Genomic DNA, 22521 nt, shown 5'->3' on the forward strand with positions numbered 1-22521 from the left:
GATGACCCATGCAAACGGTCAATGCCTCTTCATGGTAGCCTAACCAAATCAAAAGGTGGAAATGCTAGAGAATGGATAGTCTAAGGCTCCCTTTTATTAATTGGGAATCGGGGTTTGAATTTGAATTTCTGTTGAATTTGACTTATTCTGAAAGGTTGTTTCTGTGAACTGTGATATTTAAATTTGATATTAAAATTATTTATGAGTGAATAATTATTCCCTAAAATATACTTACTTAAAGTTAAAGCAAATGGAAATGCAAGCTGCTGCTGCTTCAAAATAGTTCTTGGATTTTTTTTTTTTAGTTTAGAGGAGTAGGAAGGGCATTGGTTTTGTTGGTGTGTTTTTTTTTCCTCCCACAGAGGAAAACAAAACAAAAAACCCAAGAAGGAATGGGGGAGTTAAAACAAACAAAACTTGATGATACTAGAAGAACCCTTGCTGCTTTAGCTAGCTGTGTGAAAAATGTATTTCATTAGACTGTCCATATTGCTATTTTCCAGACTCAATGTCAAAGGGAATCACTGGGTAATGCAATGGAAAGACATATTTTCTCTTTCTCCTTTTACCACCCCTTCCCCCACAATCCTTTGCATCCATGTGTTACAATTTTTTTTTCATGTTTTTTTTTTCCAAATGACTGGCTGCTTTGTAGTTCTAATATGCACCTTTCTTTTAATTTTAGGTTCTGTCTTCTTTTTGCTGACTCAAACCACAGATTCCAAGGAAAGGAGGGGGAACTGGAATAAAATGCTCAAGTGCCAGAGGAAAAGCCAGACTAGCCAATGAAAATTTCTGTTACTAAACTGTAGACTGCTCTCACTTACACATAGTGGGGGGAAAAAATTGCTGTCGATTCAAAGTTTATAAAATGACTTTTACAGACTTTGCTCGCTGAACTTCAGACAGGCTAAAACCCTTCAACTAGGGTTGAATTAGGAAATGGAAATATGACTCCTTGCTGGTGTCTTCAGTCTTCTTCCCCTTCTGCAGGGTTTTTTGTTTAGGGTAGGAAATCCTGAACAAATTGTATGGCGTCAACCAAGCTTACAGTTGATGGTTATGGATGACATAGGAACTTCAGACTTATGTCTCGCAATGACACCTGATTGAGGGCAAAGGTTGAAGACTGCTCATCAGCTGCTTTATCAAAACTTGTAGTAACTATTACGGTCATGCTTTCTCTCTCGTTCTGAGGTTTGAACTCTGGGGTGATGTTCCCTGGAAGGCATGAGCAGATAAGTCATCTTTTTGGATTGCAAACGGCAATAGTATGAGAATGCCCAGAAGAAGCTTAGTAATTCAAGCCAGGACTCGTTGGCTGTTAGTGGGCCTTGCTTTACTATTCAGTTTAATCTTGCTCATGTATTTGCTCGAGTGTGCTCCACAAACAGATGGTAATGGATCTCTGCCTGGTGTTGTAGGTGAAAACATGGGTAAAGAATACTATCAAGCTCTCTTGCAGGAACAAGAAGAGCACTATCAAAACCGAGCTACCAGTCTGAAACGTCAGATTGCCCAGCTAAAGCAAGAGCTTCAGGAAATGAGTGATAAATTGAAATCTCTGCAGGAAAAAAAGAGCCCCAAGGTCAATGGTATGAACTACCAGAGCACCAAAGAACAAGCGTCCAATGATCTCCTAGAGTTTCTTCATTCCCAGATTGACAAAGCTGAGGTGAGCGTGGGGGCCAAACTGCCTAGTGAATATGGCGTTGTTCCTTTTGAAAGCTTTACGTCCATGAAAGTGTTCCAGTTGGAGATGGGGCTCACTCGGCATCCAGAAGAGAAACCTGTTAGAAAGGATAAACGAGATGAATTGGTGGAAGTTATTGAGGCTGGCCTAGAAGTTATCAATAATCCAGATGAAGAAGATGGACAAGATGAAGATGATGGAATAGGAGAGAGGCAGCTGTATAGTGAAAATGATTTCATAGAAGGTATGTTTATTATATGCTTTCCAGCCAGTTAACAGAATGTTACAACAGGTATTTAATGGTGTTTGTATTTTTAGGGGTTTTACCTACTTGCGTATAGTCTGAACAGTAATTACACAGTAAGAACCTCTGTTTCTAATGATGAGAATATTACTGCTTTGTTATCTCGTGTTTTGAGTAGGGAGCAAGAAATCCATTTCAGAAGAAGGGCTTAGCACAAGAAGTGTACAGGGGAAGTTGTAACCGCTTAAAATACTGAGGCATTCGTAATTGATTGTAACTGAAGTCAGTGTGACACAACTGCTTATGGTACTAAATAACTGAAAGACTTACAGTGAAACTGGTGGCAATGGGAGGGAGAAATTGAGTCATTTCTCTTGTTCTAGCGTAGCTCAGCAATTCAGTGTGAAGCTACAGGGTTTTTCTTCACTTATCTCTATGCTACTTTTAGTTAATATTCAGGCTTTTGTCTTGCGTAGAGATGGCATACTCATTGGAGGGGGAGCATTGGTAGTCTAACATGTTCTGGTCACGTCAGCTGAAGAACTTGGCGTTCTGAATAGACCCTTCATGGTATACTAGTTCTGGGGTTTGCGAAGCTGTGCAACCTTGAACTGTTCTCTTGTTCTCTATTCAGTTCTCTTTCAGTGCTTGTAAATTTAATTACAGAACACATTATTATAAAAACAAATATAGCAATTATGCCTTCAAAATTTAGTGACACCCTTAAAAGATGCATTAGTGATAATTCCTATAGAAGTTGGCTTTCAAGGTACAGTGTAACGCTGATGGAGATAAGTAATATAAAAAACTGCCCTAGTACTTCTTTTTTGTATTTACAGTATTAAATACAGTTCATGCTGCCATACAAAAACCAAAAGTGTGGGACCATGTTATAAGAGCATTACTGTAAAAGGGATTCTGGATCTCAGCAGTACTGATGTCTGCACTATTAAGCAAACACATGCTGGAGAAAGGTACCGTTGGCCTTGAAATAATCAGTTCTTTCAGTCTAAGATGATGTAATTGGTCTGTAGTGCAAAAAGTCTCTGCTTTTAACAGCTACTGTGTTTAACGTTTAATGCAAGTACTCTTCTTCGTTCCAGAAGGCAGGGCAGGGCATGGAATCCGCTCCACTGTCTCAGTGTAACACAGCCAGCGCAGTGTTAGGCTCTTAGTACAGTTTTCATTTAAAACCATATTATTTTGTCTGGAAGTAGTCATTCTTGCAGTCTTTTAATTATTTTCTTCTTATATTAAGTGTGCAGCTGCTTTTCCTGTACTGTTTTAGATGCTGCTTGTATTCTACTAGATTATTTCTTTTTACGAGCACTGAAATAGTTTTTCTTAGTGTACTGCCTTTAATGACTGCAGACCTCCAAGTGAACAAGGAGATGTAGGACCTTAGAACTGTACTTACACCTCTGCCTCTGTTTACACCAGTATATTGATAATTGGTTTTGGAAGTAGAACTAGTTTCCTTTTGTGTAAAGGCAGTTTCTGCAAGCGTAGATTACAGGAACTGTGGAGAAAATGCTTAGCACTTAAAAGAAAGTATTTTTCTGCTGTAGCCCATATGGGCATGTTAGCAGCTAGCCATAGTGACACACAGCAGTGTCTTGTTGCAGACAGAGGTTGTGGGTTGTGTGGGTATTCTGTGTTTATGTGTATGTGAGAATATTACTGGCTAATTCAGACACTGGACCAGCAAAAAAACCTGCTTCTGAATATTAACGCCTTTTTTTTCTTCTCCCCTTTCTGTTGTTCTAAAACTTAGAGGTGAGAAACGGAACCAGCTGGTAGTGGTACCTGCAGGTCCCTTGCCCTGTGATGGGGTTGTGGCACACCACCTCGGTTGTCAGCTTGTGCATCCTCATTTGATGGATTGGAAAGTTGATGTCTTTCCATTTAGAAAATGCTTAAGGTATCATAAGCTGGGGGGTTCAAATTTTATAGCAGACTTGCTGTATCTACTGAGTCACCACAGTTCCTGTAAATGTCCTAAGAGCACAACTAAACTGTTGCTGGATTAGCATTGCTTGTTTAGAGAAACAGTTTGTTAAAGTCAGCTTGAGTTAAAACAAATAGCTTGTCACAAGTTCTGTATCCTCTTCAATTCCTAAAGGTTATTTTGGAGTAAGTGATTTAGGACTAAGACTAGGGTTCTATGTGAATTGAAACAACAGGATGAGAAACTTGGTGAGTGGATTATTGGGGGGAGGCAAAAGACAAAACTGGTGCTGCATTAGTTAATAATAACTATCCTATTTGATGCTTAATATAGATAAACCAATTTTGCTTTTGTTCTGACTTGCAGGAATTTTTTCTCAAAAGTAACACATCTGTCTACAAAAACTTACCCACAAAACTATGCCACAAGTACAAGCTAAACTAGAAACAGGCATTTTTCTTCTAGAAGTGTTCTAGCTTCCTACCTCAATAGGCTAATGTCTCATGTAGGTAAATGTTTGGTTCTGGGATTTCTTTCTGCTTTTTTCCTAGGCCTGTGAAATACTAGACTAAACCTTGAGCTATGTAATCTTTTGTGGTGTGTACTTTAAGTTGTATTAGTAAATCTTTAGAAAGTTAGGTGGCTGTTTAAATAAGTTTACAATCTTTCATCTTATAAATATAAAAAATTTACCAAATGGTATCTCTTCATCACCACTGAATGTCTGAAATTCTTCCCCAGCATTTACCTCACATGGCTTTGCCCACTCAGTGGATTATCACTGTCTTGATTTGTAAAAGCACCAAGAATTTTTTTCTCACTGTATTTTAGAATTTACCTATATTGGAGTCACTTGTGACAACAAAGACTAACGACATGAATTTAAACTTAATCTGCCTTTTCCATGTTATAAATGGACATTTCCTAAATAAACTTTTCTGAAAAAGTACACTTAATTACCCAGTAATACATGGTAGTCTGAATCAACTGATTTTTATTACTCGAATACTGCATGGGCCAAAAAAGTTCAAAATGCATGCTGATGGACGGTAACTTTCTTGTTGCTGCTCTGTATTTTGCTCTGTGTCCTTGATTTAACTGTTCATGCAGTTCCCTTGTTGCATTCTCAGCCTCTGTGCTCTCTACATGAAGGTATTCTGCCTTCTATCAGTGGTGCAAGGAAGCTGTATCCATGACAGGGAACAACCTGTTCAAGTGTTATCCAAACTGATGTTCTCTTATTTTCTTTTTTTTTTTTAGTGTTGCAAAACAAAATAGTAACCCAAATGTGTTTATGTGTTTTGGAGTTGTGATGGGGCAGAGTTGCTACAGTCACATCATGGCTATTGGCAGGCTTCGAGAAATACCACCAAATATAAAAAATAAAAGATTTGCAAGTATGCATTGCAACTATGAAGATACTTTCTGAAAGCTCCAAGTTATTTTTCATGAGGCTCTATTGACTTGCTATGCTAATGAAGAGGAAACTAGCAAGTTTCTTAACTCTGTAGGGCTCCGTTTGCTGTATTGTTACCTTTTTCGCATTGCTGCAACCCAAAATGAAGCTTCCAAGATTCTAATATTAACAGAATAAAAACCTGACCTTAAAAAAAAAAAAAGTCTTGTTCTGCAGTTGCTGTTCGAGAAACACTTTGAAGTGTTTTTTTTATAATATTCTCATTAGATTTTCTAACTCTTAAGGATATGAGGAAAAACAGGAGTACACTGTTCCCCTTGAGTGAAGAGCACCCCTAGGGAGGATAGAAGTTGCAATATTACGTATTTTCACAAATGAGGGGATCTAGGACTACAAAGAATGAACCTAATTGCTGAATTGGGCATTCTAAGATAGTCCTTGATTTAAAATTCTTGTATTTTTTTTGTGAGATCTGTGTTTGATAATGTTGAGAAGCAGGGGATAAGTAAAATGGGAACAGCACAATAGAATTACCTCTGTCTGTCCCCCTTCTTCAGAAGCCTGAGACGTTAAGTCTTTAATAGTGAAGCAAAACGCCTTGAGGAGCCTTCATTGACATCTGTACTTCACTATCAGTGGAGCTGGTTTGTTTGGGTTATTTTTATCAGTGTAACTGGTTTGGGTTTTTTTAAGAGATTGAAAGCTATTCCACTGGACAGACATTTAAAATTAACCTTTGGAAAATAGAGCCATCAGCATGTTTTCAGAAGCTAATAAGCAATTAGTTAATCCCTAATAAAGGTCTTGTTACTGAATGTCTCCCAGAATTTGAGTGCTGCTGTTTGAGTCCACTTCTCCTGTTTCTGTGTTTCCAGTTGGAACTGGGCAAAGTCCGGAAACTGTCTTTAGGTGTGAACCTCAGGGGAAGACTCCCCACCCAAAATATGTCCTTGGCATGTAAAAATTGTTTATCCCAATGCTGCAAGCTTAAAGTCAAAACTCTTGCAGAGTCCTTGCCATCCGTAGCACAGCGTGGACTGTGTCATGCAAACACCCCTTTTGTTATGTCCTGCATAGGACCAGAAACTGGCCAGTGTCCTGGGAACTTCAATGGAGAATTTTAATAGACAAAAAAAAAGGGGATATGTGTTTTAAATTCCATAGACCAAATACTTGGTAGTTGTAAAGCAAGTAATAGTATTCAAGGCAATGGAAGAACAACTTTTTGGCTTTGAGAGTAACTGATTCCCAGTATTCCTAAGACTTTATTTGTTTGGTGAGAAGCAGAACTTCTGCAAAGGGAGTAAAGCTTCATGGACCAGGAATAACAGCTGTTTAATTATCTCTGCGGCTTTTTACCTCTTTGCTTATAGAGCTCTGTTTTGGATGGCAGCCAGCGTATGCTAGTTGGAAGGTGAGATAGCAGTTTTTATTACGTGAGTCAGCCCCAAGTGCTAAATGCCTGAATACACTAAGAAGTAAAACAGATGTGGGTTCTTTTTCTGGCTGTTCTCAATTCTGGCTTCTGTGTATAGAAGCTTTAATCCCATAAAAGTATTCAAATTAGTAGATTACGTGTGGATGTTAGCTCATAGCAAGGAGAATAACTGAAGGAGCACATAATGTTTAAAAATGTGCTGGTAGAATAGAATATCTTGAGTTGGAAGGGACCTGTAAGGATCATTGAGTCCAACTCCCAATGATGTTGAGATTCAGAAGTTTAGAATCTTATATTCCAGCAACTGAATATTGATAAGGCACTACTCAAATTTGGACTTGCATATTAAAGTATTTATGAAGATACAGCAGAGAGTTTTTTAAAAGTTACATTAATCTAAAGCTTTTCTGTCCTATGCCAACCTTCTGTTGTAGACAGACATCTAAGCTTCTCCTTTGATTAAAGATAAGCCATTGGCAACTGTGACATGCTTTTTTAAAAACTTCACTTAAATTTTAAATGGTATTTTCATCTGTAAACAGCTATTGGATACTAGAGAAAGGAATATTGTATACAATACTGAATGTTACTTTATGCAAGAGTACTAGTACAAAGTATTTGTGTATCAGGTGGGAGCACGGACAGTATGCAAACACTGTGGTGCATCAGCTGCTGCCATAACTAAGAAGCTGCTTTCAAGCTAGGGCACTAAACTGCTTGGCAGGAGGGGTTCGACAGGAAGGGGATTGAGAGGGATTTAAGAGCTTTTTTGCTTCTAATGGTCAGCGCTGTGGACTTCCATTGTTCGACTGAAACACCCTTTTCAGTACTTGTAATCAATACTGATTTGAAACTGTCATGCTTTTCCCGAGCATTAAACGTGCTGCATATTTTATGCAGCTCTGTGTTCTCAAAGGAGTATATGTGGGTTGCTATCTCTTAAAGGAGTGCATTGCAAAACTTTGTTCAAAGGGTGAAAAGCATTTAAGTTGAAAGGTTAAATTCAGTTACTGTTTACTTCCAGTGATGGCAGCAGTTTATCCTGCTACATCCCATCTCCCACAGACCCTGTGCGGCGGTGGTCATCCGTGCTTGCTGTCGGGTCTGCCAGCACACATGCTTGGCCGCAAGAAAGAATGTGTTAGAGCTGAATATTGGAGGGGAACAGGGAGCTTGCTGGAAAAGAGAAGCTGTTGGGCAGATGGGGGACGGGCGCAGAAGGAGGGGACATCAGTGAATGAAACTGGATTTGGTTTGAGGAGAGAAGCTGGAGCAAAGGAACATGGAGGGAGTTTAGTAGATTTAGGGAAAGGACTCTTTGTAAAGGGAGCAAGGGATACAGAGGAAAAAATCTGGGGCAAGGTGGTGTACCCATCCGTAAGCTGCAAGATATTTCCTTCTGGTTCCTGAGACAAACTAAACTGGGCTGCTCTCTTCACACACCTTGAGCCCTCCTGACTTCAGTTGCAAAAAAGGCCATAACAAAAAGGACTGTATCAATGCTGAGCACAAGACAACTCTGTGTCACCAGAACAGTTCATCTGTCTCATCCCCTGCCCACCTTCTTTCTGGGTGGGAGGCTGGGAGAGGATTTGGGAAGCGGGGCTCCAGTAGCTGCTCGGGATGCTGGCTTGCAGGAGGAGAGGCAGTTCAGCCCATCCCAGTGACGGGAAGGACACTGGTTCCATGGTGTAAAGGCAAGTGTGTTCATCACACTTTGGGATCTGCAGCTGCTCATAACTTTCTCAATGGTCTGTGTGGCCAGCTCAACTGGAAGTTGTTTGGTTCGTAGTGTAGCTTATGTTTCTTCACTATAATATACCTTTTCCTTGTTGGGGAGAGAGGAGAGCTGAGATAGGATGAACATAGGGCAGTTCTGTTGGAGGATCCTTCCTGGCATCATTTCATACTCTCAGGTTAGTATAGATACAGGATTACCAACACAGAGCTCAGCTCAGTCAAAGCCACAGATGAGTCCTGGTCTTTTCCTTTGTGGTGTAAAATGAGAGGGGCTGTTGACTTGACTTGCTTCCTTGATGGTCCTTAAAGGAAAGCAGTCAGCTAACCTAAATATTTGTTCTGAACGGGATGGACTTCCCTACCTATTAAGAGGAAAACGACTCTAAATACATAATCCTGTTTTTAGAGACTGGTATTGTTTTCTCAAAGTCTTACAGCTATGTAAAAAACTTCTGCATATGTCCTTAGAGGACCATAGCTACAGTAAAACACCACTATCCTTATTTATGTGCTAGAAAGCACTGTACCTAGTGGTCAGCAGTGAAAACAGTTTTAAAGCATTCCAGCATTTATTGCACAGATTATGTTTTTCTTAGGTATCACATTTCAGATTTTACAGGCTTTGTCAAGTGAGTTATTGTGTCATTTGTTCTGCCCACAGCTTGTATTGTGTTGATTGCTGGCCAGATGATCGCAGCTTTTACTGTGGACTAGCTCAGGGGAAGATCCTTACTGAAGGGCTTAAGAACGGCAATATTAGATTTCAGCCATCCTTTTCCATAGCGAATAGTTGAATTCCATTTTTGTTGGGAAGACTCAACTCTCATTCTGCCTGAGAAGTTGGTGTAGGAGCATAAAACCTACCTAAGAAGCAGGGGAAGCTGAAGTTTGTTTGAGATTGTATTTCAGATCTGGTCTAAGAGGGTAGGAGGGTGATTGTGATTGGCGGTGGTTTGTGGATGTTTTTGTTTGTTTGTAGGAAAAACCCGGGAGCTTCCCCCCTTAAAGCTTTATTTTTCAATTCTTTATAGTTCTCAGGGAAAGCAGTGTTTTTGAAATACAATTGCTGGGATCTTTGACTTTACAAATTACTTGTGTGACTTATTCTTCAGGTTACTATCGTACAGAAAGAGATAAAGGGACACAGTATGAGCTGTTTTATAAGAAGACGGATGGCATGGAATACAGGCATGTCACCTTGTTCCGACCTTTTGGACCCCTCATGAAAGTGAAGAGTGAAACAGTCGATATTTCTAGATCAATCATTAACATTATTGTCCCTCTTGCTGGAAGAACTGAGGCATTTGCACAATTTATGCAAAACTTTAGGTAGGTGCATGAGATTATATAGTGAGCTATATTGCTGACTTTCAGTATTTTGTTTCCTTTTCAAAATGAATTTCTGTTCTGGTGGATTTGCGACAGAAGTAATGATTCCAACATTGTGTGCAACTGCCTTGGGATGTTTGTGATTGAACTTATTATATGGAGAAAATACTCCTTCTAAAAGGATTGAAGAGATTCTCAAACTGCACAAAACCCCCTTTTAGACTGAATGCCAGGGCCACGGTGAACCTGGACGCAGGTGATCTTGAACATCGTTTTTGTATTTACATCAGCTTTTGAGCTCCAGTTTATAAAATAATGTGTTGGAATGAGACACACAGTATTGGAAGCTTCTGATTCAAATGGGAAAGATGGGGAAAGAAGAGATGAAAACCTCTTTTCTTTGTTTTCTTTAGAAGCTAGTTGAAGTCTGACCAGAATGCTTAGATCTGCTAATACTTTTAAATGCAATAGCTTTTAAGTGCCTGAAGCTTCTGTTGTGTTGCAAGTAATTATTAATACCAGCTTGTCTTTGTGCTTATAGGGATGTGTGCATTCATCAGGATAAGCGTATCCACCTCACAGTGGTATATTTTGGACAAGATGGGCTCTCAGAAGTAAAAAGCATCCTAGAATCTGTAGCTAGGTAAGTGTGTCGATCCAATGTCAGACAATACCAACAGTGGTGATTAGCATTTAAAATGGTTTATAAAAAGGATGAAACAATAAAAAGAATAATTTTATAGTCCATTACACGTTAATAGGAAAAGTAAGCTTTATTTACAGTATGCTATTTTTTGGTTGGCATTTTACAGCTTAAGTTGCAAGTCTCCTGAAGACTAGTAAAAATCCAGTTATAGGCCAAAAAAGACTAACAGCAGTGGCTTTGATGTTTCTATCTGACCGTCCAAAAAGCAACAGGGGTGAGCTTTGCAGTGAATATTCAGTCATGCTAACAGATTGATCAGAATTAGAGTTCTTTGGAACTGGGTTGTACATTTTGATGTACGTTTCGGTCTCTTTCACTGGAGAATCAATTTTACTTAACGACAAAGAAAAGAAATGTAGTCCAAGTAGGCTGGTGGGCTGCTAAGTCTGAGAAATTAAACTTTGCCCTCTGTCTCCTGGGTACTGGGGAACTAGGCCCATAATTACGCTCTGCTATAAAACAACTTTAAATACTGTTCTTCATGGCTGTCTCAGCAAATAAGGTTAAAGTAGTATGGATGTAAAATTCCCAAATGTTGATTTTTTTTTTTTTAATTATTATTTATTTTTTTATTTTATTTTATTTTTTCTCCATAAGGATGGGACAGGTAATAGCATCCCTAAGTGTAGCTAAGGTGCTCCTCCTCACCTGAGCTTGTCCCTGAACTGGGGCCCAGTTACCCTTGTTAGCCAGGAACGAGCTGGGCTCCTGAGCATCCCCCTCTCACAACGCAGGACAAGGCTCTGCTCGATGACATGTATGAGGAATGGGCTATTGTGTCGCCTGCTTAAAATCTGACAGCGAGTTGGCCTGGTGTGCACAGACATCTTCTAGGAAGGGGGAGTGCTTCTGCCTTCCTGCAGAGCCTCCCTGGCATCCAGCTTGCCCAGTGCCGGCCGCTTCTGTCTCTGCGGCCTCTCTGCCGCCTGCCTTGCTCCCTGTAAGACGTCCTCTTCTTCTTACAGCATTGAGTCAGATTTAGTGCTGCAAACTCGCTGGGCATTTATCTGGTTCTTTACCTTAGTGGTGCTCCTGTTGAGTGTCTTCACTCTGTTCCCTGCGAGTATTGCTCTCTGAAGTGTCTCCAAAGTAGACACTTAACTTTGCTGGAAGATGATATTCCTCGGGTATGTTTCCATTCTCCCTTTGCTCCTTCTTCCCTCTTTTGCAATGCGCATGTGCTACTGGTATGACACAGTGAGGAGAAGCCAACTGACTGGGTTGTGGTGGCGTCACCACACAGATGGTTCTTTGTCTCATGAGTTTGGTGGTGCCAGGACTCTGGCTTTCCAGTTGCCCTTCTCTCTGACGTAGTGAAGACAGAGATATTGCTCTGTTAGTCAGGACTTCTTCGTGGGGACAAATTTTGGATGGCATTGTAACTTCAGGGAACGCTTTAATTCACATCAGTTGCCAAAAGGAATTTTAATCTGTCTGAATAATTAAATGCAAAGTGAATTTATAAAGTAAGGCTGAAGTCCATCTTTTTACAGTGTCTAAACTCCGACACTTAAAATAGACACTAAATGGAACAGATTTTTTTTTTCTCATCCTGATGATATAACTGTGTTTTTTAAAATTTCTGGAATAAAATTACCATAAAATGCTGAAAAAGTATAAATGGTCCCTTCTGCCCCCCACACGGATTTATTTTGGGTTTGTCTCTGTTTTTCTTCTAGAGAAACTAACTTCCACAATTACACGCTCGTCTCTCTGAATGAGGAATTTAACCGAGGCCGGGGACTGGACATGGGCGCCAGAGCCTGGGAAAAGGGCGAGGTCCTGATGTTCTTCTGTGATGTTGATGTTTATTTCACAGCTGAGTTCCTCAACAGCTGTCGCTTAAATGCTGAGCCTGGTATGTTCATTTACAGTTGCTGTGACTGAGTCTTGTTATCTTATTCGGTTTGAACTGAGCTGTGTTGAGCCTATAGAAAACTAACTGACTATAGAAAACTAACTAACTAGAGCTTATTCAATACCACACACATAGGAAAATGAAAAATACTTTGTGCACAGAAGACTAGTTTATAGAAATAACTTTTGCCTTAGTGTATCTTGTTTTAAGAACACAGTGTCTTTTTTGTACAATAAGTACAATTTTAACATTTTCTTAAGATATCTAAAAGAAAGCTGGACAGTTTAATTGCTTTAACGTGTAAATTTGTATAACAAAGCTCAATGTAGCACTTGCGGTGGAAGATGATTTTGGTTGTACTGAAATCTCTAGCAGGTTTGGTTTATGTCTTCTCGCACGTGTATGGCCAAGACTTACCACATAGGAATGGTTTTCAGTAGAGCTACACGATGTGCTCTACAGAGCACAGAGACTGAGCTCATGTTCCACATTTACATCCCAAGATCTGAAATTTTCTGACTATCTTCCTCAAGTTTGTATGAAGCTTGCTCGCTCTACAAGCTTCTGCCAAGAAGGATAAAGCTTCCTTGAGTTAACAAGCATGCGAGTTAAGACCTTCTCCTGGTGAACACTTGTTTGGGTTCTTTTTTTAATGCTTACTCTTAGTCCAGATTTGTTGCAGCCAGAAACCATTTTCTCCAAATGTCTTTTTGGAATGAATAGGTATTCTTTCTTCACACAGTAAACAGACAAGAAAGCCTGCTGTAAGCCAGATAGTTGGATTCTATTTCTTGCTTTTTCTTTCATTTCTGTCTGTCTCTGCACTTCATGAAACGAGTTGTATAAATAATTGGAAAAACTTGGGAGAGGAGCACCTTTGTGAGCTTTCACAAGGAAGGGAGTTCGAGAGACTGCTTGACAATTCATGCTGACAGTTTGTCACCTTTGCTTCAAGTGAGATCTGGAAATGCTTCTCACACGTTCAGAGTTCATGCCCAAATCAGGGTACTGAGTATTCTCATCAATACCTTTGCGCCACTGGCAGTACAAGAGATTGTCTAAAAAAATATTTATCTGGCTTCTGTAATAGGCATAGAACTGATGTCACAGCATAATCGGGATACTCATGATGCTCAATGCCCTTGCAGGACATCTGGATGTACACACTTTTAAATGCTTATGGAAAGAGGCAAGCTCATAAAACTCAAGCTATGCAAGGTGTTACTTGGACTTGGTTATTTTTTAGCTTTAGTGCATACCATTATTGAAGGGATTTTTCACTGTCATCTAATGTGATACTGATATATATACACATATAAAAAATATGTGTAATATTTTATATGTATATAAGTATGTATAACTACATATAAATGTATACCTATAGAATATATATAAATCTGTGTACTTTTTTTTTTAAACCTGTGGGCTCTGCCCCACTAGATGTCATGGGCTACCTAAATGGGAAATCCTAGCAGTTACAACTTATATTTATTTGTTTTCACAAGATGGCTAATAGCTAATATTTTACATAAAGAGAATATTTATAGTTTCACAGAATCACAGAATGGTCAGGGTTCGAAGGGACCTCTGGAGATGATCTGGAGATCAACCCCCCTGCCAGAGCAGGGTCACCAAGAGCAGGTTGCACAGGACGGCGCCCAGGCGGGTTTGGAACGTCTCCAGAGTGGGAGACTCCACACCCTCTCTGGGCAGCCTGTGCCAGTGCTCTGCCACCCTCAAAGGAAAGAAGTTCCTCCTCATGTTAAGATGGAACTTCCTATGTTCAAGTTTGTGTCTGTTACCTCTCCTCCTATGTCTGGGCACCACTGAAAAAAGACTGCTCCCATCCCCCTGGCACCCTCCCTTTAGGTATTTATAGGCATTGATAAGATCTCCCCTCAGTCCTCTCTTCTCCAGACTAAAAAGACCCAAGTCGCTCAGCCTTTCCTCTTGCCTTCAGAAAGTATGCCCACAGTGAGTAACAATTACCTTTTCACTTCCAGGGAAAAAGGTTTTTTATCCTGTGGTATTCAGCCTTTATAATCCTGCTATTGTCTATGCCAACCAAGACATACCACCCCCTGTGGAGCAACAATTGGTAAGCAGCGTGATTTATTCTGGGTAGAATTAGTTGTGCTTTGTATTAAAACAAAATTAAGTGTAACTTATAGTCTGTTTGGGATATCTTATGACCTTTGGCAGTTCGTATCTAAAAACTTTTCTCCATTATGGGCAAAGCACTTGGAAGAAAACAGTACAAACCTCATTCTTAGATAAACTTGGAGTTCTACCAAGATTGAAAACAAAATGCTATTAATCAAATGGGGTTGGTGGTTCTGATTGATTGTTTAAGTCTGGCTTGAGAAGACAGTATTTTAGGAGGATAGTGGCATAACATGGCAGCAACTTTTGTGTTACGTTCCAACAAGCAAAGAAGTGGTGAAAGAAAAAAAAAAAACAACAAAAAACAACAAAACCAACCAAAAACCAAACCTATGAACGGTGCTTGATAAGCTTCCCTCAGGATCAACTCTTTGCTAACTACCAAATGGTGGTTGCAGGAAGTGTGCCATGGAACTCGAGGTGGGCTGAGATGTTCCCTCAGTTGCTTTTCCGTGGTGTGGACAGCTGTGCTTTGTGCACACTGTTTCTTTACCTTGGCCATTCAACATCTGCCTGAACCATTGGCTGTTACACAGCTAGTTTCATCTTGCTTTTGGAATGAGATGCTGCTTGTAGGGAAGCTTGTAGTAAAAATAATAAACAAATAAACCCTGCAAACATTCAAGAGAATAGGTTTAAGGATAATTTGGGGCTCAGCAGAAAGAAGGAAGTTATGTATTTCTGGGTTTTTGCCTGAAGATGGAATGGCCGTGGTTCATGTCCAGCCTGACTCGAGAGACTGCATAAATGAGATTGGGGTTTGGGGCTGGGACTTCTGAGGTAGACAGGTTTGGAGGAGAGAAAGGAGAGTGCAACACAGCCTTACTAAAAGAATAACGTAATAACCCTCATCCCTTAAAGCTGTTCGCAAGGATTCTGCTGAAAGTAGGAGGGAAGCGTTTGCCTATGGCCTCAGGTGGTGGCAGCTGAGAGAGGAGCGAGCTCCTGCTTCACAGCTCTGCGGTTTACTTTTTTGCATTCAACAACTTTTATGGTTGCTGACTTCAATCACAAAAGTTACTTTTCTTGTCGTATCAGAACAAGAAGAGGCAAATGTGGCCTTAGAAACCAGGTAGGAATTGGAGTATCAGGAACAGATGATTTGGCAATAGACTACTAAAAACTCGATGCTTGGTCTGAGCAGATATATAGAAAAGAGGTGGCATGGCAGAAGGTAAATGTGGAAACTGCAATGAGAGTGAGTGTTTGGAATTGGATGGCAAAGGGTGAAGCGAACAGCAGGTAATTAGGAAGCCCACATCTGTGCATGACACAAATACTGTAAGTGATATGTGCTGTATCCTGCACTGAGCAAAGGATTGGAAGAGCTTGGCTTTCTGCAAAACCAAGTGCAATGTACCTCTCAATGTATTTTACATTTCAGAATGATACTGTCTTAAAATTGCAGGTACACAAGAAGGATTCTGGTTTCTGGCGGGATTTTGGCTTTGGGATGACTTGTCAATATCGAACAGACTTTCTGACTGTTGGTAAGACAAAACTGTAAAAAAGTATTTTTGTGTGTGTTTAAAAATTAATTCTCTGTTCTTATCTAACAACAGGAGAGGAGTGCATTTCTTTCTTTTTTTTGTTTTCCCAAGCCCAGCAGTCAGACTCGCTCGACAAGTTTGACCAGTTGGATAAATTAGTTTTTCTAGATTTTGATGTCCCATCTGATGAGTGTTTGTTAAAAGTCACAATATTTTTAGTAGCAACATTTCACTGTAGAACTTCTAAAAATCTTTCATTTTCTGTACATTGTGACTGAAGCAAATTTAATCAAATTTAAGAAACACGTCCCTCAGGTAAACCCCTAACATAAACAAGAAGCATTCGAATTCTTTCTTTTATATAAACTTGAGTAGTTGAATAGTTTTTGGAGGCTTTATAAATGCGCTTGGGCACCCCCCTGTGGCATGCTGTTAAAACTGAGAACAGCTTGATGTGCCTCAATTTGAAGACCGCCTTGAATAGTCTGTCAGAAGGTGTAACGATGTAGCCCTATGTGCTGTATAATGGCTTGAATGTAGGCTATCTCCAATAGCAGTCACACTGCCATGTGTATGGTATATGCTAAATGAAGACTTCATAATTCTAGAGTTCTGAAATTGTGCGTGAGTCTGGGTCAATTTTTACTACGGTCCTGGAAAGGCAAGAGAACGTAAAATGGTGGAACGGGTTCTTTTCCTTAATCCAGCTTTTTGAGTTTTGACCTATGGAGTAATTGCTGGCATTTTTAGGGAGGGCTTTTCACATGGGGCATGACTGCTTCATTTCCCAGCTGCGAAAATCCATTATGATTGCTAAAAATAACTCAAAAGCATAGCCAGTGAGGTTTGCCTACAGTTTTCTGCAGCTGGCACATGGGATGTCATGCATAATGCGATTCAGAGACGCTGTTCTAAGAGACTCTCTGAAGCCAGCAGCGCATGATCTGTGTCCTGGGCAGCTTCCACCGTGAAGGATGTGCTGTGCTTGAAGCTCCTCTCCCGCGATTTGGCATGCTTTGGCATGGAGAACTTTAAGTCAATTGCTCTGGAATTTCTGGTATGTTGTACCAGATTTGGTAATACGTTACAGAAGGAGCATTGCTCTTTTTGCCTTGCATCTAGCCTGTGTGCCAAAATAATGTTTTCCGCTATTGTTTTTATAGGGGGTTTTGACTTGGAAGTAAAAGGCTGGGGCGGTGAGGACGTTCACCTCTACAGAAAGTACTTGCACGGTGACCTTATTGTGATCAGGACACCCGTCCCTGGTCTCTTTCACCTCTGGCACGAGAAACATTGTGCAGACGAACTCACTCCAGAGCAGTATCGCATGTGTATCCAGTCCAAAGCCATGAACGAGGCCTCTCACTCGCACCTTGGGATGCTGGTCTTCAGGGAGGAGATCGAGACGCACCTCCGTAAGCAGGCTTACAGGACTAACAGCGAAGCAGTGGGTTAAATGTCACCCCCGTGACATTTGATGACTTCAAATTCACAATGAACCAGCATCATTTTACAGCCTTAATTCAGCTTAAAAATGCAGTGCCTCTCTTTTTCAGTGAAGAAGAGTTTAGGGGGTTTTTGGTTCTTGTATTTGTTTTCTGAGTAATTCTTTGACTAATATGCTATTATCTACATATCTTGCAAGTTTAAGCACCTCAAACAAATTGGAAAGCGTCTGTAGTTCGAGGAAAGTGTCTTCAGTCTCAACTGGAAAAATCAGTGGAATGTACAACTCAACACTTTTCCACATGGTACATTTCAATTCTTATATTTGCATTATTTTGAGAATTAAATTAAATACTCTTTTGTGTTGTCTTGAGTATTTTCAGTCTGTATGGCTCGCTGCACTGTGACTTTAGAAGGATATTTATACTTGCACTCCATTGTAGAAGCAAGAGAAAGGTCTGAAAAAGAATCTCACTGTGGAAGGCATATGGGACGTGCTGACTGGTACGCCAACTGTTCAGGTTGCTGATTTCACAGCACGGGCTTGGTGCTGCATTTGCTGTATTTAACACATTCACATGGTTGAATATAGAATAATTCATGGGGGGGGATTAAAATCTTTTAAAGTTTTAGAGCATATAATGTAATTTCACACTGCAAACAAGACACCACCTTCTTATCTCAGTGATGTATCAGACGAGCTGGGAACGTTCCAGTTGGGTATTTCTGGGTCTGGTCTTTTCCCACAGTAGATGCCACATCACAGAATCTCATCTATAAATGGAGCTATGCTATTAACCTCATTTGTTTAAAGATTTTTGGCCCCACTCCTCCTTATTCAAAGGCCCTGCCTGTACATCTCGTCTGTTAAGTTGAGGAACCATCTTTTCATTCCCATATAAATTTATTAGAGGCCCGTTTGCTGCCAATATTGTCCTTTTGCTTTCTTTTTCTTTCTGGCATTTTCCTGACTTGTTTTCGGAAGGCAGTCATATACTCTTAGCTGTTTCAGTGACTGAAAAAGCAAGTGCTATTCCAGTCTGTCTTCATACAATGCTCTCCATTCCACTGATAATCCTAGTAGCCTTATTCTTCACTTTTTCAGTTTGAGGGGGTCTTAGTTTGGGGGTTTTTTTTGTTTTTTCCTCATTTTTTTTTTTGTTTTTTTTTTGAGCATGCATAAGCCGAATTATGCGATGGTCTCATTAGTGCCTTGTACAATGGCACTACTACTTCGCTACTTCCCTTTTGGGTATTTTGGGATGCATAAACAGTTTAAATGCAGGCAGGTCATTTTTCTCCATGTTGTCTTATATGCTACCATATGGCATGCCTCATTTTTAATACATTTGTTTATAGAATGAATGCTGAGAATGCTAATGCAGTGGTTAAACCATTTGCATGGTCTCCACTGAATTTAGAAATTAGTTGAAAACCCTTCTCAAACCAGGTAATTACAATCTGTTTATGAATTCAGTTTGCTTCAAGAATTCTGAAGGCAACTAAAGATTTAAATGGTTGATTTCTGAATAGCAGGTATGTTGTGCAAATAGTTCTGGGCACTGATCCTTTTTATATGTACATAAAATTTGCCTTTATGTAACTTATTGTGGAGAACGGTGTACTGTATTGTACTTAGAGTGAAGAGAATGCATTGCAAGACTTCTTGCAATTGATATTCTCAATATAATAAATGGAATTTCTGCATTTTAGAAATTGTTTTAAGCTGTCTCTTTGAAATAAGTTTTCACAATAATATTTTACGAGGCAGATGACATGCTGGATTCAACTACTAGTATTTGCAGTGCGTAGTTCATTTTTGCATCTCAGGTGAGTATCTATCCAGACCAGATAGGAAAGCACAGTTAGTTCCCCAGACAACTTAAACCAGATGTTGTCTTACTTTAAGATATCCTGGTGGTTTGTAACAAAAATGAGAAGGTAGCAGTGAGGAACAGATTAAATGCGTAAGCATGATGATTTGGGGTAAAGATGTGTGGGACCTTCTACTGAGACTCCAGCCCTTAAAACTGCAGCTGCTACTGCTGTCCTGGTGCTGCTGCACAAGAACAAGCATCAAAAACACCCCTCTCTGCCACCACTGCTGCTTGGCACACACATGAACGGGTACAGAGGTAGTGCAGAGGCATTGCTGCAGCTCAGCTCTGAGCGCTCGGCTACTACCCCAGAAGGATCCGGTTGTCCTAGTTTCCATGTTTTGGAAACACGGCAGACTGTTGGTGCTGATAGCCAGATCTCTTACCTTCCGCTGTTTTCCACTGCGTGACTGTGCTTATCAGCAGTGGTGAGGAAGGAGAACAGTGTCAACTGTCCGCATCTGTGCGATCAAAAACCATCTACAGTGTCAATGCTGGAAGGCAATCAAGGCTGGAGTGGAATGCAGTCCACAGGAACCACTTCTGAAAACTTTTTTTCCATTCATCATCCCCAAATGTGGGAATGTATGTGTTGGAGTTAAAAGAAAGTCAGAACTGTTAGAAATCATGAATGTCACGGTTGGGTATTGACACGAACAGTCCGAATGACTGATTATTTGAGGACTCCTGAACGTTCAGGGGCCGTTGCAAGCTTGGTCTTTCTCTTGTCTTAGTTGAGCTCCCTGCAGTAACTGGCTGCGTAAGAACACATTGCTGTGGCACACATCAGCTGGCCATCATCCAGCTCCACATCAGTAGGAGCACAGGCAGCCATCACCTACTGTGTTCGTTACAAAAGCCAGAGCTACTGGTACAGGTTGTGCACCGTGTTAAGTTGATGCAAGGTACTCGCAGCCCAATGGTAGTACCAAGAACAAGAATAATTTTAAGCATGGAATCTCTTTGGATGCATTTTGCTGCTGTGTGGTACGGGATTCAGTACACACGCCTCACTGTGTACATCTGTGGGGAAGACGGTTTTACTGCTCACAATCAATCTGTCAAATGTTTACAGCAGGAAAATAGTCAGCTCTAACAGAGTAGTCACCTCGTACAGGTTGTGGGGTAGCTTATTAGCAACTTTGACATGGGAAATAAAATCAGTTACTTAAATTAAAAGCTCTTATTCAGGATTTAAAATTTGCACTTCCAGGGAATTATTACTAATCATGTACAGTTCCTGTTCCCTAATGACTTACCCTTTTACCTACTCATTTGTCTGTAAATTATTATATAATCAGATTAAAAATTATAAATAACTACCTTAAACTTACAGCTTTTAATTAAATCTTAAAATAGGGTTTTTTTAGTTATAATTCTCAAGTATTTTAACTTTTGGGCTATGCTACAGGCTTTGGCTAGTTGAAAAAAGATATCCAGAATTCTCACTTTGGATAATGATTGTCCCTCAATGACTTATAGAATCATAGAATCGCTAAGGTTGGAAGGGATCTTTAAGATCATCAAGTCCAACCATCAGCCTACCCTGACAAAACCACCTCTAAGCCGTCTCCCTAAGCATCACATCTACCCTTTTTTTAAATACCTCCAGGGATGGCGAATCCACCACCTCCCTGGGCAGCCTATTCCAATGTCTAATAACCCTTTTAGTGAAAAAATGTTTCCTAATATCCAATCTAACCCTCCCCTGACATAACTTGAATCCATTTCCTCTCATCCTATCACTTTTCACCAGGGAGAAGAGGTCAGCCCCCACCTCTCTACAACCTCCTTTCAGGTAGTTGTAGAGGGTGATAAGGTCTCCCCTCAGCCTCCTCTTCTCCAGGCTAAACAACCCCAGCTCCCTCAGTCGTTCCTCACAAGGCTCGTCCTCCAGACCCCTCACCAGCCTTGTAGCCCTTCTCTGGACACGCTCCAACACCTCAATGTCCTTGTAGTGAGGGGCCCAAAACTGAACACTACTCGAGGTTGGGCCTCACCAGTGCCGAGTACAGGGACTTAATAGGTATCTTTTCAAAATAAAATGCAATGTTCTCCTGTAAGCAAGGCCCTCACTGAACAGAGTTGATGTGAATGATTAATATTTCAAGGATGGATTATTTTATGTATTTTAACAGGGATTCCCCAGAAGAGGACAGGATGTTTTATATATCCTTCATAATCCTAAAATAGATAGAGAAAAGGTTGAGACATATGAATTGCGGAGAGAATGATTCTGTTCAGTGTTAATCAGATTTATACAAATATATCATAAGCTCACTGCGTGGTGACTGCTATCCTGGTCCTGTTCTGCTTTTCATCATTCTTTGGGAGTTTTTCTGGGGAAAAAGTCCTCTGGAACTGTTTCGTTTTTTCTTGCTCCTCTGCCGTAGCCTTAGAGAAAGGCATTTCAGGACTCAAATTTTGCAGTTATTATTAGTGACTTCTGCATTACCCCAAGCTAACTGATCAAGTGTCTTCTCTTCTATGTGGCTATGGATGACAGTGATGCTTTAATTATGTTCCTGAGCAGTTAACAGAAAGCTAAGTCACTGCCCAGCACAGGTCAGAAAAATGTATGAAGTTGGAGAGCAGTTTGTTTCGCCCTTAGCATACCTAAAAGAAATTACATGTGCTGTATAAACATATTATATCCTGAAAACTTGCATGGGTCTTTTCTTCACAGAATCATCTAATGTTTTTTGTTGAAAGGGACCTTAAAGATCATGTAGTTCCACCCCCCCCACCGTGGGCAGGGACACCTCTCTCAGCCTGTCCTCACAGGAGAGGTGCTCCAGCCCTCTGATCATTTTTGTGTCCCTCCTCTGGACCCGCTCCAACAGGTCCAGGTCCTTCTTATGTTGGGGGCTCCAGAGCTGGACGCAGTGCTCCATGTGGGGTCTCACCAGAGTGCAGTAGAGGGGCAGAATCCCCTCCTCGCCCTGCTGCCACGCTTCTCCTTATGCAGCACGGGATGCGGTTGGCTTTCTGGGCTGCGAGCGCACTTCGCAGGCTCGTGTTGAGCTTCTAAACCCCAAGGGTGTCTCTATCCACAGAACAAGTTCAGCAGCTTAATTATTAATGCTTCAGTGTTGTCGCTGAGCTCATGTTATTGCCGGTCACCTCTGCCTGATCTGGTGCAAAAGCAAAACCCATCAGCTCGAAGGGCCGA

At 40.6% G+C, this 22521-nt stretch overlaps 1 protein-coding gene across 1 annotated transcript; it reads left to right on the plus strand.

Moving 5' to 3' along the window:
- The first annotated feature begins 1273 nt into the window (after positions 1 to 1273).
- CSGALNACT2 (chondroitin sulfate N-acetylgalactosaminyltransferase 2) lies at positions 1274 to 17563 on the plus strand. The gene is made up of 7 exons (XM_009884561.1): positions 1274 to 1937; positions 9593 to 9809; positions 10351 to 10452; positions 12195 to 12373; positions 14377 to 14471; positions 15945 to 16026; positions 17190 to 17563. Exons 1-7 carry the CDS (start codon positions 1274 to 1276, stop codon positions 17480 to 17482), a joined length of 1632 nt encoding a protein of 543 aa, XP_009882863.1. The 3' UTR covers positions 17483 to 17563.
- Positions 17564 to 22521: the final 4958 nt, after the last annotated feature.

Source organism: Charadrius vociferus, unplaced genomic scaffold, assembly GCF_000708025.1.
Source record: "Charadrius vociferus isolate BGI_N301 unplaced genomic scaffold, ASM70802v2 scaffold655, whole genome shotgun sequence".
NCBI lineage: Eukaryota > Metazoa > Chordata > Aves > Charadriiformes > Charadriidae > Charadrius > Charadrius vociferus.

What these genes read in the sequence shown, in the direction of transcription:
- CSGALNACT2 (XM_009884561.1), top strand. Translation starts at nt 1,274, where the DNA reads ATGAGAATGCCCAGAAGAAGCTTAGTAATTCAAGCCAGGACTCGTTGG. An exon ending in ATCCTAGAATCTGTAGCTAG is followed by an intron (nt 10,453 to 12,194) that starts GTAAGTGTGTCG and finishes TTTTTCTTCTAG; the next exon opens with AGAAACTAACTTCCACAATT. An exon ending in TCGCTTAAATGCTGAGCCTG is followed by an intron (nt 12,374 to 14,376) that starts GTATGTTCATTT and finishes TTTCACTTCCAG; the next exon opens with GGAAAAAGGTTTTTTATCCT.